A 19,171-nucleotide genomic window follows, 5' to 3' on the forward strand; every position below is an offset into this window, starting at 1 on the left:
CGTCTCATATCACCAAAACAAAGCACTGCTCTCATACGAGACTGGGATCAAAAGATCAAAGAACACTGACCAAAAACGATTGAAAAAAAAGAAGCGACAGTCTGTTTAACAGACGTGTTGTGCCACGGTCATCCATCATACGGCTGCGGCAGACTCGCTGTCCTCCGCGGTCCAGGTGCTCCGCAGGTCAGCCAGACGCCTCGTCTGCCTCGGCGGATGGACCTCACGCTCCGTGGCGGGCGGCTTTGGCAGTGTTTCTCGCACCGCGGATGAAAGCGGAGCAACTGGATGCTCTGTCTTTTGGTCAATGGGAAAGGAGTCAAATGCCGATTGTTAGCAGGTCGACCCGCGTTTAAAAAACCTGCGTCGACCCGCTAATTTTAGTGGGAAAACGGCTGTAGACTGGTGACCTGTCCAGGGTGACCAAAGTCAGCTGAGAAAGGCTCCAGCTCACCCTCCACCCTAGTGAGGATGAGCTGTATAGAAGATGAATGAACTTAAAGAGATATTGGTGAATGAGGCCCATTGTTACAAAATGTAGGAAAAGGAAGTCATTCACATTTGTAACCCTTAAAATAACTTTGCAGAGAATTCTTTTGAAAACCTAAAACTGTCAAACATGAGTTGTGTTGTTGTTTCAGGATCCAGCAGCAGAGACCAGACTCTCCTGAACCCAGCTGTCTGTCTTTAAAGAGCAACGACTCAAAGGGACAGTTCATTGACTTTAAAGGAGGACGTGGATCAGCTGATCAGATGTAAGCTGTAACTGACAGTCAGACTCAGGTTATTGTAGAAAAGAACCAGTTTGTACGACGTGTTGTTGGACCAGGTCTGAAACCAAAGTGTCTCTGTCTGTTGTGAACGTCCTCAGACATATAAAGTCCATCTTGTATTATCTCTCTGTCCTGATGTTGACTTGACACTGATTCCTCCACAGAGTGGACCAGGAGAGCTCAGAGGTTCCCAGTGGTCAGTCTGCCCAGCAGCATCAAACACACCTGGACTCCATATTTATGGTGAGGACATGTCCAACAGCTGCTGTTACATCTGTTGTGTTCACCATCATCTCCATGCTGCACTTTGACACCAGTGGATTGTCAGTCTGTCCAACATGGATCTGATGTTTGGCTCCATGGTTTTAGTTTGATGCTGTCACTCATAGAGTTTCTGTTCCAGCTGCTGGAGGAGAACATGGTCACTTTTGTCAAGAACGAGCTGAAGAAGATCCACAAGGCTCTGAGTCCAGATTACCCAGAATGCTCAGGGAGTCAGAGGGAGGATGAGGAGGATGAAGAGCAGAGGAGGAGCAGCAGAGAGGCATTAGTGAAGATCACAGTGAACTTCCTGAGGAGGATGAAGCAGGAGGAGCTGGCTGAGCGTCTGCAGCACAGTAAGAGGATTTCTCTAAAGCCAGTGTAATGCCGTGTTCCCACCAAACGCGATGATGCGTTGTTGCGCGTCGAGATTACATGTTAAGTCAATGCAAAAACGCGTCATCACGCCGGGCGATGCGATGGACGCGTTGGCCGCGAAAATCGCTTCCATCGCATCGCCCGGCGCGATGACGCTTCATCGCTCAAGTTGAAATAATTGAACTTTTGCGGCAAATTCGCATGAAGACGTGCTGCGACAGCCTATCAGCGTTGAGATTGTCACCGACGTGCTGACGTACGGACGTACTGGTGTTCCCTTGGCTGTTTAGTTTAGTTTATTATTCAGATCCCCATTAGTACTCACAGGCGGTCAGTCACACAGTAGTATCCCGTAACGGTGGTTATCTCAGCCATGGTCGACGAGAGAATGAAACGGTAGGAGAAATGTTGTTGTTTGGGCTCGTCACGCGACGTGATGCCGTGACAAGGCGTTTTTTTGCATATTGGACAAGCGTCAAAACTAGGGGTGGGTATTGCCAAGTACCTCATGATACGATACGCATCACGATACTTGAGTCACGATACGATACGATGTTGCGATATCCAAATTTTGCGATATATTGCGATATTCTACATAGTTCACTGAAAAATGTAAAAGGCATTATGCATCTTAAAATCCGAGTTGTATGTACATCAGATGATAGTGATAATTTATGGGACAAACTGAGTCAAAACAATGTAATTCAAATGATCCATGCCATTTTATACAAGTGCAAGTTACAACAACATATTTGCATGTACAACACACTGTCTGAGCAGTACAGTGACACCTCGCGGAGCAGAGGTGCGGAAGTCGTACTGGATTTACGTCTGAAACAAGATTTATTATTTGAAAAAAAAATTGAAATGTTTTTTTTTTTGAATAAAAAAAATTGATATTTAAATATTGAATATCGATATCGTATCGCGATATATTGCCATATCGATATTTTTGCCCACCCCTAGTCAAAACTGGAGCATGTAGCGCGACGTGATTTAATTTGACACGCGATTACATCACGTTCATCACATTTGGTGGAAGACACCATAACGGAGGTCCGCGGGTGTGCCACAGTCACAAGGTACCAGTAAGTAGAAGTGACAGGTTGTGGCGGTTAGCGGTACTGGAAGTAAACCATTGACTGTAAAAAGAATGGACGCAGCACCGTGACATCACTCATTGATTTGGGTGAGTCTGTTTTGTGCCGCTACTACGGGGATTTGAACTGCGCCATCTTGGATTTTAGGTGGAGTCTACTTGCCATATTTGGAGAGGTGCGGTTGTTAGCCGGCTGAGAACCCGCCCACTGAACTTGGAGAAACCAATTAACGGCCGGTAAACTCTCTGTGAACCTGTCACTCAACGTAATTTATGCACAAATTTGTAGCGTAAACAATCCTAAATCGGTTGTGGTACAAAAAAATTCACCCCCTCCCCACAGTGTTCACGGAGGTGGAAACTATCGGTAGATGGCCAAGTCCGAACCAAACAACATCGGTCACCCCGGCCCGACAGTCGGGCGTCGGGTCTCGTCAGGGAGAGTCGGAAGGCGTCGGATCCGCGTCTGTTTGGTGCGTCCATCTGCGTCGGGGAGCGTCGGAAGCTGTCGGGTCTCATCGGGTCTCGTCAGGGCCGATTCAACATGCTCAGTCGGGGTTTGTCGGGCGTTGGGGTTGTAGACTCGTCGGGGACTCTGATTGGCTGTGTGCTAGCTATGGTGATTCTGATTGGCGGTGCCCTAAGCGCATCAGCGCGGTGTGTGGGAGGGACGGAAGTGACCACAGTAAACAAATGGTGTCCTAGCCTGTCCTACCTTAAAAATGGCACATCAAATAAAAAGAGAAGTAAAGCAATATATTAAGCGGCAATATATATTTAAGCATCAAAGATGTTCAATCAAACCCACATAGCTTGAAACAACGTTCAAAACACACACAGCTAGTGTCACAACTAAGCATATAAAGTCCGGTGTGTTTCACTGTTTCCTTTCTCCCGACTGTGGCCGACGAGAGGAGACAGACTCGTCGAACAAGAGGCCGTCGGCATCGGGGCACGTCGGGGCGGTTTGTGGGGGCCTTAAAAATTCAACATGATGGACAAATGAGACGTTCACTGACATCAACACATGGAGGGAAACATGTTCATATAGTCGTTATTCAGAGGAATTAAAATCTTAAAATGTTTTCTTTATGAATTTTACTATGTTTTTGTTTATTCAGGAACTCCTCGTGCAGTTTGTGGACGTCAACTCAAATCTGTCCTGAAGGAGAAGTTCCAGTGTGTGTTTGAGGGGATCGCTAAAGCAGGAAACCCAACCCTTCTGAACCAGATCTACACAGAGCTCTACATCACAGAGGGAGGGGCTGGAGGGGTCAATGATGAACATGAGGTCAGACAGATTGAAACAGCGTCCAGGAAACCATACAGACCAGAAACAACCATCAGACAAGAAGACATCTTTAAAGCCCCACCTGGAAGAGACCGACCAATCAGAAGAGTGATGACAAAGGGAGTGGCTGGCATTGGGAAAACAGTCTTAACACAGAAGTTCACTCTGGACTGGGCTGAAGACAAAGACAACCAGGACATACACTTCACATTTCCCTTCACCTTCAGAGAGCTGAATGTGCTGAAAGAGAAAAAGTTCAGCTTGGTGGAACTTGTTCATCACTTCTTCTCTGAAACCAAAGAAGCAGGAATCTGCAGGTTTGATCAGTTCCAGGTCGTCTTCATCTTTGATGGTCTGGACGAGTGTCGACTTCCTCTGGACTTCCACAACACTGAGATCCTGACTGATGTGACAGAGTCCACCTCAGTCAACGTGCTGCTGACCAACCTCATCAGGGGGAACCTGCTTCCCTCTGCTCGCATCTGGATAACCACAAGACCTGCAGCAGCCAATCAGATCCCTCCTTACTGTGTTGACATGGTGACAGAGGTCAGAGGGTTCACTGACCCACATAAGGAGGAGTACTTCAGGAAGAGGTTCAGAGATGAGCAGCAGGCCAGAGAGATCGTCTCCCACATCAAGACATCACGAAGCCTCCACATCATGTGCCACATCCCAGTCTTCTGCTGGATCACTGCTACAGTTCTGGAGAAGCTGTTGAAGACCAGAGAGGGAGGAGAGCTGCCCAAGACCCTGACTGAGATGTACATCCACTTCCTGGTGGTTCATCTAAAACTGAAGAAGGTCAAGTATGATGGAGGAGCTGAGACCGATCCACACTGGAGTCCAGAGAGCAGGAAGATGATTGAGACTCTGGGAAAACTGGCTTTTGAGCAGCTGCAGAAAGGAAATCTGATCTTCTATGAATCAGACCTGACAGAGTGTGGCATCGATATCACAGCAGCCTCAGTGTACTCAGGAGTGTTCACACAGATCTTTAAAGAGGAGAGAGGCCTGTACCAGGACAAGGTGTTCTGCTTCGTCCATCTGAGTGTTCAGGAGTTTCTGGCTGCTCTTCATGTCCATCTGACCTTCATCAACTCTGGACTCAATCTGATGTCACAGCAACAAACAACCTCCAAGAAGACTGAAACAACAGGAGTCAAATCTGCAGAGACAAACTTCTACCAGAGCGCTGTGGACGAGGCCTTACAGAGTCCAAATGGACACCTGGACTTGTTCCTCCGCTTCCTCCTGGGTCTTTCACTGGAGACCAATCAGAATCTCCTACAAGGTCTGATGACACAGACAGGAAGTGACTCACAGTCCAACCAGGAAACAGTCCAGTACATCAAGAAGAAGATTGAAGAGACTCCCTCTGCAGAGAAAAGCATCAACCTGTTCCACTGTCTGAATGAACTGAATGATCGTTCTCTAGTGGAGGAGATCCAACAGTCCCTGAGATCAGGACGTCTCTCCACAGATAAACTGTCTCCTGCTCAATGGTCGGCTCTGGTCTTCATCTTACTGTCATCAGAAGAAGATCTGGACGAGTTTGACCTGAAGAAATACTCTGCTTCAGAGGAGGCTCTTCTGAGGCTGCTGCCAGTGGTCAAAGGCAAAGCCTCCAACAAAGCTCTGTAAGTGTAGAGGTAGTTGGATATATTCATCATTACATAAAAACCCTTCTGTCTTTTCAACAGGACAGATAATAAATTCCTTTCTTCTTTAATTCCTCATGATCATCTCTTCAGACTGAGCGGCTGTAACCTCTCAGAGAGAAGCTGTGAAGCTCTGTCCTCAGTCCTCAGCTCCCAGTCCTCTAGTCTGAGACACCTGGACCTGAGTAGCAACAACCTGCAGGACTCAGGAGTGAAGCTGCTGTCAGGTGGACTGGAGAGTCCACACTGTAGACTGGAGACTCTCAGGTGAGGATCCATCCAGCTGTTTATCTGATGACATTTGAACACAGCAGCAGATGTTGACAGAGGGTTCCTGTGTGTTGTTGTGTGTGTTCAGTCTGTCAGGATGTCTGGTCACAGAGGAAGGCTGTGCTTCTCTGGCCTCAGCTCTGAGCTCCAACCCCTCCCATCTGAGAGAGCTGGACCTGAGCTACAACCACCCAGGAGCCTCGGGAGTGGAACTGCTGTCTGCTGGACTGGAGGTTCCAGACTGGAGACTGGAGACTCTCAGGTGAGGATCCATCCAGCTGTTTATCTGATGCCACTTGAACACAGCAGCAGGTGTTGACAGAGGGTTCCTGTGTGTTGTTGTGTGTGTTCAGTCTGTCAGGATGTCTGGTCACAGAGGAAGGCTGTGCTTCATTGGACATGTTCATGTTTTTAGTGAACGCTGAACTGAATGAATCAGTTTATAAATGATGAACCTGAGCAGCGTTCACTGTCACCAGAGTGAACACTGCTCAGGTTTTATGACAGTTTTACCTGGTTCTTCACTTTCAGCAGAATATGACTCATTGTTTAAGTGGTAAAGTATTTTCTCAGTCTAAACATTGTTTTTGTTTTTTAGTTCATTAATTCATATAGTTTGTTAGTGGCAGTGATTAGAGGCTGGTGATGGAGGTAGAAGGAGGTTCTACTTAAAAACAACAGCTGATTATTTATTTAAAGGGCCCATATTATGCAAAATCCACTTTCTACTGGTTTTGTAGGTCCTATTTGTTCCCGTGGCCTTTCTATGACGCCTGGAGGTGAGAAAGTCTTTTTTGAGATAGTGGGCCCTATTTTAGTGGCGCAACTCAGGGTGGCGCAGCGAAGCGAGCCCTGACGCAGCTGGCGAAGTGGTATTATCGTCCAGTGCAACAAGGTGCGCAGCGGATTCGGTAAATTGGCAGACTGCTGTGCGCTGAGATGGGAGTGGTCGCGCAGCAGGGGGAGGTGTCGACAGATTCGCCGTGGCGCAGTGACAATTTGCGCCGAAAGCTCGCCAGCTCCAACCTGGTCTAATCTCAGCGCAAGGCGAAGCGCAGCCAGCGCAGTGGCAATTTGACTGCCCAGCACGCAGTGCAGACACGTCACCAAGACCCCACAGGCAGATTTCCACACTTCCAGGCACATTTAAATGCAATTAACAATAATAATAATAATAATAATCATCACAATAACCCCTATTTATTGTATCTGAATCAGCACATACACCTATATCTATATAGATTGTCCCGTCACACTGATGGCAGACCAAAGGCTTGCGTAATGGAAACTCAGCCTGACTGAATTAACACAGATGAAACCAGGGAGGGACTGAGACAGCCGTGGATGTCCCAAGAGCAGGTGTTGACACTACACACTGTGCCGTTGCAGATTATCAGCTATTTATTTATTGATTTATTTACTTATTGATTTATTAGGGGCCAGCGCCGCATCGTCACGCGACCATAACAAATAAAACTGAAATGCCTCCGTTACGCACAGCTGTTTGTTTATGTTGTGATCTGTGCACACGTGTTTAAATACAGGTTAGATAGATAGATAGACCTGCTCCCTCCTCCTCCCTCCTCCCTCCCAGACTACTTTTGCATCATCAGCCCGTGAGGTCTGTTCGCGCGACCGGACACTGCCAGCTTGGACCGGACCAGAACATCAGTTTCCTCCCGTCTCACTTGCTCTGACAGATTGAGAGCTGTTGCCCAGTAAAAAAAAACAAAAAACAAAACACACACACCCCTTTTCCATTAATAAAGACACTCATATTTAGTAACCTATATTTAAACACGTGTGCACAGATCACAGCATAAACAAACAGCTGTGCGTAACGGAAGCATCGCGGAGCGTCTCTCTTTTTCTTTTTTCTTTAGAATTTACCTGAGATGGAGATGTTAATATCTGCTCACTATGATGCCAGGCTGATTGTGGTTTGCTGTGAGAGATGATAGTTTATTTGTTTTCAGTTTTATTTGTTATGGTCGCGTGACGATGCGGCTCAATAAATCAATAAGTAAATACATAAATATAGCAGATAATCGTGTAGTGTCAACACAGCAGTAATCCATCCTCATCTTTCATCTGTGCAGCCTTTGATCTCTCATCAGTGTGACGGGACAATTGATATAGATGTGCTGAATGTCTATGCTGTAATCTGTAGGTGCTGATTCAAATCTTCTCTTCCACGGTGAAATCAAACATCCGCCTTGCGCGCGCGGCGGATTTAAAGGCGAGGAGAGGAGCTCATTTGATTGGTGAAGATCTGACTCGGCTGTGTCAAACCCACTCCACGCCTTCTCTCCTCCCTCTATGCCATTTGCGCCGGTGGGAGGGAAGTAGGTGGGATGCGCTCCGCTGCGTTTCGAAGGAAAATCGCAATCTGCTCCTGACCACTCCCCGTTGACGAAGCGAAGGCGAGGCGCAGGCCTTATCCGCTCCGCCTGCACGTAGTTCACGAAAGTAGAGCCCATTGTCTCCAAACAGGGGAATTGGAAGTGCTGTGCAGCTTGACGTCACAAAGCACCGAACTCACGTGATTCCACGTCCCGGTACTTCCTTATCCTGTCCGTCATTTGACATAAAGCAGTGCGGGAGGAGCGGTCGGTACCGCAGTCGCCAGATGATCATTTTGAATCATTGACTGAAAAAACAGTCATCCGTCATTACAAGTGAAATCGCGGACCGGAGAATATTGGAATGGTACCATCACAGTCACAGTTTATAATCAAATCTATCTATAAATCTATTTATACAAACTAGAACATGTTGAGTAAGAAACACTGTAAACTCTCAGGTTTGTGTTGAAATGTTGTGTATTTATGATTCTAACCTGTTATTTCCTTCATATTGAGTATGTGAGTGTTTTTCTTTAAATTCCTCTTCAGACTGAGCAGCTGTAACCTCTCAGAGAGAAGCTGTGAAGCTCTGTCCTCAGTCCTCAGCTCCCAGTCCTCTAGTCTGAGACATCTGGACCTGAGTAACAACAACCTGCAGGACTCAGGAGTGAAGCTGCTGTCTGGTGGACTGGGGAGTCCACACTGTAGACTGGAGACTCTCAGGTGAGGATCCATCCAGCTGTTTATCTGATGCCACTTGAACACAGCAGCAGGTGTTGACAGAGGGTTCCTGTGTGTTGTTGTGTGTGTTCAGTCTGTCAGGATGTCTGGTCACAGAGGAAGGCTGTGCTTCTCTGGCCTCAGCTCTGAGCTCCAACCCCTCCCATCTGAGAGAGCTGGACCTGAGCTACAACCATCCAGGGGCCTCAGGAGTGGAGCTGCTGTCTGCTGGACTGGAGGATCCAGACCGGAGACTGGACTCTCTCAGGTATGGAGAGGCTGCTGCAGCCACACACACTGTCTGATAGAGGAGGAGGAGCTGGAACATTTTCTATGGCCCCGTTCACACCTGGTCACACCTGGTATTAACATCTGTCTCAGGTGATCCATGCATAGGGATGGGAATCGAAAACTGGTTCTTGTTGAGAATCGGTTCCCAGTGTTTCAATTCCTTGGAATCGTTTGCCAATTTTGCAAACGATTCCCTTATGAATTCCAGTCCTTTTTTTTTTTTCTTGCCGCGGTCGCTCTGTGAATTAATGCTGGTGAGTCCAACACGGCGGTCGGGTTTAATTACAGACAGTGTGCCTGTTTATCACCATAAACACGGTAGATGAGGTGAGTGACTGAGCTGTGGCTGGTGGTGGGTGGTCAGTGGCGTGGAGCAGTGCGGGTCTCTGACTGCAGCTCCGACTGACTGCCAGTGAGTGCTTTGGGACGGGGCTCACGGTAACACCCGCTGCTCGTTGCCTCATGCTTTCACGTCTGAGTCTCCAAACCAAACACGTCTGTAACAACATCTGAAAAGTTGGCAAGTTGCTCAAAAAAAACTGACAGCGTGTGAGTGTCACGACTTCCTGTATGTGGCCCTTCAAATTAAAAGCCCTTCAACCTTTCACATGGTTCAGTCATATTGATTTTGACTTAATTTTGACAAGCCACGCCTCCAAATGTTGAAATTTAGGTCGACAAATGACTTTTTGGTCGATAATGCTTGGTCGACTATTTGGGGGCAGCCCTAGTACAAATGTGAACAAAGTTTGTTGTCCTTTTTTTTCCAAATGAGAATTGATAAAGAACCGAATCGTTAAGCAGAATCGAAAATGGAATTGGAATCGTAAAAATCTTATCAATTCCCATCCCTATCCATGCATTAATGACATCAGATCCCATCACTCCATATCCAGAGGTGGTGTAGGCCACAGTGAAGCTCCGCCCACTCCACTGACCAGGGGTGGAAAGAGTACCAAAAAAACCTACTCAAGTAAAAGTACTGTTACCTTGATGAAATTTTACTCAAGTAAAAGTACAAGTAGCTCATTTAAAATTTACTCAGAGTAAAAGTTACTTAGTTCCTTTTTTTTTTTGGAGGGGGTGGGGGGGGTGGTGTCTACTGTCTAGTCATTTAATCTGGCAGGGTCAGCGGTCCCGTTACCGAACACAGCCGGACATGTTCATGAGTTCATTAAAAAAAAAAAAAAAACGGACGCCACGGACAGGACGTGAAAAGTGGACATGTCTGGTCAAAAGAGGACGTTTGGTCACTGTAAACGTAGCCGAGTAGATGGACATGCCTGATAACATTGACTTTAATCATTGACGTCAGCTTTTAACCGCTAGCTGCGGCTAATGGCTAATATTAAGACAACAACATAGCGACGAGCCCTGTTATGCACTAACTCACGTAGCGGTGTGTGTGTGGGGGGGGGGGGGGGGTACGTGTGCCTAGCTACCTGCTGCTGCTGCTGTGTGCGTCTGTGAAGGGAGAGAGAGAGAGAGAGGCGGCAGCGGCGTAGCTTCTTTTGACCCACACAGACACAGTGCAAGTTCATATATTTTTTACTTTGTAACGGAAACTATTTAAAATGTAATTTAGTAAGTTAGTTAGTAACTAAGTAAATTTCTTCAAAAAATATGTACTCAAGTAAAAGTAAAAGTACTGATTTTAAAAATTACTCAAAAAAGTACAAGTACACAAAAAAGCTACTTAATTACAGTAACGAGAGTAAATGTAACTCGTTACTTTCCACCCCTGCCACTGACGTGCTGATGTAAACACTGCCAACCCACAGAGGTTGTTTGCAGCGGTTTGCAGAGGTTGACGTGAGCTCGCAAAAATAGAGGTGACAAAGTGGATTTTTATCACTTTTTTTCACATCATCTAAATGCTATTTGTATAGATCCTCTTGTCAGCTCCAAACTCACCCTCAATCACAGACCACAGCTGGTTTTCCACACAGCATCATTTACAGTAACAACGCTACAGATCCACGGGGCCGCTGCCGGTGTGTTTTTAAAATTACAGAACTACTACAGTAGCGCTGCAGTTTCTTATTCCCCACATTGTTTGATTGAGAGTTTTTCGGGATAATTTTCATGAATGAACAGGCAATAGCCTATGTCACTCTCAGACCGGGTACGACGGCGGGGGGGGGGGGGTCGCACTATGCAGTGATAAAAAGAGCCTATGTGGAGATGAGGAAAATGTATTCTTGACGTCCGCGGTCGATATAAAGTGGATATGTTTCATTCATCCATGTTTTGACAGACAACACAACAGCCAGTGATAATGAGTTGCGCCGCACCGACAGCCATGTCTCAGCCAGCCAGGTGACGCACACAGCACAACAACACAGTACACAACAACACACAGCACAAGAGTCAAGACACAGCGCAGCAACATGTGCAGGCTGCTGCAGTGCAAAATAAATAGGCTACACGTGGTTTTGAAATTGTTTTTGCGCATGTTTTCATCAAAATGACCAAAAATGAACACTATAAGCGGATTTCTTGATAACGAATTATTTAAACAGCATTTGTATAGGAATGATTCCGTCCCAAGCCTTTTGATCCATAAGCGGTTTCCACTGTATTTTGATTGGTTAAAACAGCTTCCACACGTGCATTGCGTCACTTGGTAGCGGATTCCACGGTTGCGTGTGTACGGAGTATGTTTTATTACACCACTCGTGTGGACGCGGAGCAAAACTCCGGTTTCAAAAATACCCGGGCTCGGGTGGACAAGGCCTCACTGTGTCATATTCAGGAGAAGAGATGTCAGTGATGAAAGCAGCTGTTGGCAGCTGTGCTCTGCGTCTCTCCAGATGTTTGGATCAGACTTTATTTCAGAGTGTATCAGGAAACATTTCAGCTGCAGCTGGTTGAACTGCTCCTGAACCAACAGAGTGTTTGACCTGAACAGTCCCAGAGACTGTAGACACCTGTTGAGTGTGGACACACTAATAACAACACAGCAACAAGAATCAAAGCATGTCCACTGCTCAGAGACATTCGTCTCCCAGCGTCTCCAACCAAGGAGGAAATAAGAGACAGAAACCAGGCGGCACCATCAGGTCTCTGTCTGGTCAGATATTGATGATCAATAATCAGCTCAGTCTCTCTGAGATCCTGGTCTTGTCCTGATGAGATGTGTTGTTGTGTTGAGGAGACAGTAAATCACAGTGGGACATCCAGATGTCCTCACTGTCCAGAGGCCTGGAGCTGTCAATCAGAAGAAAGTGAGTGTAGTGAACAGTGTAATAATCAGTGTTTGTGGCTGAATGTGTGTGTGATCAAACAGCTGTTTTCAGACACTGTGTGTTGCTGACTCCAGATCAGATGAAGCCACAAAGTGGCTCCTTAATGAAAGTCTCCAGCAGCTGGAGCTTCACTTCCTGTCTGAGTCCATGTGCTCTGAGCTGAGCCTGCTTCTCTCTGCTCTACAGTTTCTCTGCTTCCTCTGGACTCTGACTTCAAGTCCAGTCAAAATGTGTGGACAGGTTTGATGGAGCTCAGGACTGGTCCTGAGGACGGCTGCTTTATTCCACATGATGTGACTGATCTCAGTGAGTCAGTGTGTTGCAGCTGATCTGTGTGAAGAGCAGAGAAGAACAGAGTCATTGATCATGAGATCCTGATCCGTCCTGTCACTGTGATCAGATGGTTTCTATTAGAGCTCCTTCATCCACTCACTGCTGCTGTGGCTCCTGTGGAAACCTGCTCACAGCCTCATTCTTCAGCTTCCTGTGGAGTTTTCTTCAGACAAACACAAGTTGTGTTCACACTAGGGTTTGCACAGACTAGTAGACTAGTCGACTAGTCGACTTTACTGCTCCACAATGACGTTTTGAGCTGGACGTCGACTAGTCGCTGATCATGTGACAGTAGCGGCTTGAAACAACAGCTGAGTGGCTGAATGAAAAAAATACGAGCGGCGTCAAGCTGGATAGAACCAGATCGTACCAGACAGGAAGTCGGGCACAGAAAAGGCGAGAGAATCCGGTCAATTTTCAAAATAAAATAAATGATGATTAAGTTTGCTTGTCCATCTATAAATATTTGTCAGTTGCGTCTGCACTCAAGACACACACACATACAGCGGTAGAGACAGACCTGTGTGTGTGGAAAACCGAGCAGCCTCCAGACGGGTCGATGTTTGATTTTCACGTTTTTCGGCCGAAATTGCCGCACGTCAAAAAATACTAATAATAATAATAATAAATTTGACCTCATGTTGAGTCGATCATGTTTACACACCGAGTCCCAAACTTTCGTCCGTCATTAAACTTTTCGGAGCAGGTTCGATTTAATGCGTTTTTCACATCCGTGAAAAGTCTTTTGACCAATCACATCAGCGTATCGAGGCTGGAGAGGGAGAGAGAGAGGGGGGGGATCACCGCTGAGTGTCTGTGTCTGTCACTGTCTGTGTGTCTGTGTGTGTGTGCGTGCGCCAGCCGCTGTTCAGGATCATGGAAATTGTCCGTCTTCTGTTTCCTGTGTGAGCTAATAATCAATATCTTTCAAACTGGACCACTGACATCCTATAATAACCTGTTGAAGTGATGATGATTGTTCCTCTGCTCATTAACAAGCAGCAGATCCTCTACTGGCTCCTCTCAGACACTTTTTCTCTTTCATTTCTCTACAAGTGAGAGAGCCACAAAGTGCATCACTGCGTGACGATTTTTGTCTCCCTCTCCGAAATTTGGAACACAAAATAAAAACGCATGCGAATAAAACGCAACGGACTCAGTGTGCAAAGACCTTTAGGCTTGGGTGAAAGGACAGAACCGCGCGACGCCGACATTTAACCATATAAATGACGGCGCTTGCGAACGTCCGTGTCACCGTGTCAGCGACTGTTTGGTGCGTGTGTGGCTGCGTTGTCACTGCTGACTAACAAGCAGCTGTTGTTGTTGATGTGTAGCGCGACCTGCAGCAACAACAACAGTCGCTGCAGCTTCTACTGAGAGCTGGGGTCAGACCTAACGCACCTGAGACACACACACGGACCGACCAGCTTCTACTGAGAGCTGGGGTCAGACCTAACGCACCTGAGACACACACACGGACCGACCAGCTTCTACTGAGAGCTGGGGTCAGACGTAACGCACCTGAGACACACACACGGACCGACCAGCTTCTACTGAGAGCTGGGGTCAGACGTAACGCACCTGAGACACACACACGGACCGACCAGCTTCTACTGTGAGCTGGGGTCAGACGTAACGCACCTGAGACACACACACGGACCGACCAGCTTCTACTGAGAGCTGGGGTCAGACGTAACGCACCTGAGACACACACACGGACCGACCAGCTTCTACTGAGAGCTGGGGTCAGACGTAACGCACCTGAGACACACACACGGACCGACCAGCTTCTACTGAGAGCTGGTCAGACGTAACGCACCTGAGACACACACACGGACCGACCAGCTTCTACTGAGAGCTGGGGTCAGACGTAACGCACCTGAGACACACACACGGACCGACCAGCTTCTACTGAGAGCTGGTCAGACGTAACGCACCTGAGACACACACACGGACCGACCAGCTTCTACTGAGAGCTGGGGTCAGACGTAACGCACCTGAGACACACACACGGACTGACCGCGCAGATGTCGCAGACATCGTTGAACTTTTCACACTAATGAAAAAAAAACTACCGTTGTGTTGTGTGACGGCAGATACAGAAGCAGGTTTAAAGGTAGAGAGGGAGAAGGAGGAGGTGAGGGGGGGGGGGGGGGCAGACAGGCAGGTGGGGGGGGGAGAAGGGGAGAGAGGCTGGTGAATGAGAAAGGCAGATAATCTGCAGTATTTTATTTCTGACCAAATGTTCTTGTTGTTGACTTGTGGATAATGAAATAATTATTGTTCTGTGCTATTATAATACCCTGAAATGTTGATATCATGACATGTTTACAATACTGCAGTAAATGTCATGGCTTGTTATTAAGGCAGCCTAATGTCATATTATGATATTATGACATCCCTAGCAAAGCACAGAGAGTAGAACAGTAGTTGAATGACAGTTAATCTACAGTCAAATTGAACGTGGGTGAAGAAATAGAGCATTTTCTAAACACATGTTCTCCTCTTCTTCTTCTTTCCTGGTGCATTGTGGGATATCTGGGCTGGTCAGCTCCACCTGTTGTGTCTTCATCTTCTTTGCTGTGACGTGTGTTTGTGCAGCTTGAGAGTCAGAGAGTGAAAGTGTGTGTCTCACACTGCAGTGACATCACATGGAGAAAAGACATGATGAAGTGTTTCCTCCTGGTCTCCTCCTGCTCTGTATCATCACTAGATAAAGACTCCAGCTCCTTCTTCTCTGTGCTCAGTGTTCATCCAGACATACCAGCCTCCATGTGAACACAGTGATAAAACAGTGTGTGTGTGAGAGCCATGTCATGTCCATGTGTGCATGTGTAGCAGTTGTGAAATGGTTGCTTATAGGCTGAAGGATGACAACACCATGGATCTGAGTTGGATCATTTATTCTGCAAAGGCAGCACAGGGGCAGAGTCAGGAAATAGGCGGGTACATATTTGAAAAAAAACCACCTAACCCTAAAAAAATTCTAACAAAAGGTTTCTCAGCTGTTTTTTATAGTATTAGTTGTCCTTAATAACATACTAAAAGTTTACCAAAATTTGACCACTAGAAAGGTGTTATTTTCAAGATGGCGTCCAAGATGGATAGGAAGCCTGAGGAGACACCACAGGTGAATAGGGTAAAATTTTTAACTAACAGATATCACCATGAAACTTCCCAAGTTTATCACTTACATTAAGACAAATATTTTTTGTATTACAAGTTTTGTCAAATTGTATGTTTAAATATGTAAATTAGGCAATGTCTCATTAAATATGTGCTAATTTTCATATCCGGAAACTGAGCAATGGATAAAGCTACTTTCAAAATTCTTGTTTTATTTTGTTGACATACTAGAGTCAGAAGTTTTTACAGAGGGGATTTTGGATATCTCTCTTTATCACTCTGTAAATGAGAAAATACTATAGCCCTAAAAATTCAAATATCGTTGTGTTTTTAGGAGTAAAATGTTGTATAAGAGCCCGAAATCTCCACTTCAGCAGCACTTACAGACACCAAACCTTCCAGTTTGATCCCTTTCTATATTCTGAAGGTTTCTACAGAGGATTGTTGATATATCATTCATAGCCTGATTTATACAACATTTTACTCCTAAAAACACGACCAACTTGAATTTTTAGGGCTGGTGACAGTATGCACAGGGGCAGAGTCAGGAAACACACAGCTGCAGGTAGAAACAGTCTGCCTCCTACGACAGGCCACAAAACACACACACGGCAGACGTCACGTTAAACCCAAACTACAGCCGCTTTTTCACCGTAAAACACAATTAAAAACACGGCAACACATTAATAAAAGCTGTCGTTACTGTAGCGCACAGTTTCAACCGCATTACATGACAGTTTAAGTGCATATTTTACAGAGCAACGTGAGAGCTTCACAACACGTCTTACCACAACAAGAGCAGCCAGAGTTTTGCCGGGAGTTTGGTCCGACGTCGCCCACGTCCCCCTTAGTGTGTTACCCCAATATCGCTCCCCCTTGCTACAGGTGAAGATGGAACTTAGAAATAGAAGTGATATAAAACAAAGCAGGAAATTCTAACTTGTTTTAGATAGTGTTAGCATCGAGCAGGTTTTGAGAATGTTCACCATAATGAATGAGAAAAATAAAGAAATAATGACTATAATGAATGATCAGATGAATAAAACAAAGTAAAGATTGACCCAGCTACACATGCTGACAGAGAAGGTGCTGCTCTGACCCCCCTCCTCCTTTCAGGGTGGAGCCTGCTGGAGTCCCATGGTTGACACCAGGTCTGAGGAAGTGTAAGTCTGTTTTTACTTTGATTCATGGAAACAAAGCAGCACATTCAACCATCTTCACACTGTCACATCACTGACCTCATGAGTCTTCATCAAACTGTCAATAACTGATCACATGATCAATAACTGCAGCTGTGTCTTGTTCTCTCCATCAGATTCCTGTCCACTCACAATCGACACAAACACAGTGCACACAAACATCAAACTGTCTGACAACAACAGGAAGGCAACACGTGTGAAGGAGGATCAGTCATATCCTGATCATCCAGACAGATTTGACCTGTTGCCTCAGCTGCTGTGTTCAACTGGTCTGACTGGTCGCTGCTACTGGGAGGTCGAGTGGAGAGGAAACGTTTTTATATCAGTGAGTTACAGAGGAATCAGAAGGAAAGGAAACAGTGATGACTGTAGGTTTGGAATGAACGATCAGTCCTGGAGTCTGTTCTGCTCTGATGGTGGTTACAGAGTCTGGCACAATAACAGATGGACAGACATCACCTCCTCCTCCTCCTCCTCCTCCTCCTCCTCCTCCTCCTCCTCTGTCTCTAACAGAGTAGCAGTGTATGTGGACTGTCCTGCTGGCTCTCTGTCCTTCTACAGAGTCTCCTCTGACTCACTGATCCACCTCTACACCTTCAACACCACCTTCACTCAACCTCTCTATCCTGGGTTCTGGTTCGGTTCTGGTTCCTGGTTGAGTCTGTGTTGAGAGCATCAGAGTCTCCTCCTGTCACAGAAACCTTCTCACTGTTGAACAGACAGTTCAGTCTCTACATGTCTGTCTCTGTCTCTGTCTCTCACTCACGTTTTCACATTCATGGATTAAACCAGTTGATGTTTTAAACTCTTCTCAGTGATTCTTGTAAACTTCTTCTTGTGTTTCGGGTCCCAATGATTTTTCTGTTGCCATGACGCTGAGTTCATTATTAAACTGTGTTCATCTCTGTCCTGTAAACAATCTGATGTGAAATAAACAAAAACATGATGTAAAAAATAATCAGTAAATAAATGAATCAATAAACAAACATGAACATGTCGACATTTATTACTGGATTTATTTTGAGATTCATTTCCTGTCAGATTTGAATTTATTCATTTAAGTTTAATTAAGTTTAAAATGTCTCTCCATAAGCGTCAAGCTCCTTCACAATAAAGGTAGATGTTTGTGTTAAAGCTCCTTCAAAATAAAGGTAGATGTTTGTGTTAAAGCTCCTTCAAAATAAAGGTAGATGTTTGTGTTAAAGCTCCTTCACAATAAAGGTAGATGTTTGTGTTAAAGCTCCTTCAAAATAAAGGTAGATGTTTGTGTTAAAGCTCCTTCACAATAAAGGTAGATGTTTGTGTTAAAGCGCCTTCAAAATAAAGGTAGATGTTTGTGTTAAAGCTCCTTCAGAATAAAGGTAGATGTTTGTGTCAAAGCTCCTTCAAAATAAAGGTAGATGTTTGTGTTAAAGCTCCTTCAAAATAAAGGTAGATGTTTGTGTCAAAGCTCCTTCAAAATAAAGGTAGATGTTTGTGTTAAAGCTCCTTCAAAATAAAGGTAGATGTTTGTGTTAAAGCTCCTTCACAATAAAGGTAGATGTTTGTGTTAAAGCTCCTTCAAAATAAAAGTAGATGTTTGTATTAAAGCTCCTTCAAAATAAAGGTAGATGTTTGTGTTAAAGCTCCTTCAAAATAAAGGTAGATGTTTGTGTAAAAGCTCCTTCACAATAAAGGTAGATGTTTGTATTAAAGCTCCTTCAAAATAAAGGTAGATGTTTGTGTTAAAGCTTCTTCAAAATAAAGGTAGATGTTTGTGTAAAAGCTCCTTCACAATAAAGGTAGATGTTTGTATTAAAGCTCCTTCAAAATAAAGGTAGATGTTTGTATTAAAGCTCCTTCAAAATAAAGGTAGATGTTTGTATTAAAGCTCCTTCAAAATAAAGGTAGATGTTTGTGTTAAAGCTCCTTCAAAATAAAGGTAGATGTTGTATTAACGCTCCTTCAAAATAAAGGTAGATGTTTGTGTTAAAGCTCCTTCAAAATAAAGGTAGATGTTTGTGTTAAAGCTCCTTCAAAATAAAGGTAGATGTTGTATTAAAGCTCCTTCAGAATAAATGGTAAATGGTAAAATGGTAAATGGTCTGTATTTATATAGCGCTTTACTATACCTGTAACGATACCCAAAGCGCTTTACAGTACATCGCATTCACCCATTCACACACACATTCACACA

At 45.3% G+C, this 19,171-nt stretch overlaps 2 protein-coding genes across 2 annotated transcripts in view; both read left to right on the forward strand.

Annotated features, from left to right (window-relative positions):
- LOC146975198 (NLR family CARD domain-containing protein 3-like) overlaps nt 1–19,171 on the forward strand; it is a 124,944-nt gene that overhangs the window by 1,828 nt on the left and 103,945 nt on the right. The gene's annotated exons all lie outside the window — the stretch shown is intronic.
- LOC146975199 (protein NLRC3-like) lies at nt 927–17,680 on the forward strand (the record flags this gene model as incomplete). The annotated part of the gene is made up of 7 exons (XM_085794569.1): nt 927–1,016; nt 1,177–1,390; nt 3,633–5,442; nt 5,557–5,730; nt 8,628–8,801; nt 16,913–16,959; nt 17,112–17,680. Coding segments are annotated over 7 exons (3,063 nt in total), but the record flags the coding sequence as incomplete, so codon positions are not given.

The sequence above is a fragment of the Trachurus japonicus genome, chromosome 13 (assembly GCF_045865225.1).
Source record: "Trachurus japonicus isolate A0001 chromosome 13, Traja_1.0".
In the NCBI taxonomy this organism is placed as follows: domain Eukaryota; kingdom Metazoa; phylum Chordata; class Actinopteri; order Carangiformes; family Carangidae; genus Trachurus; species Trachurus japonicus.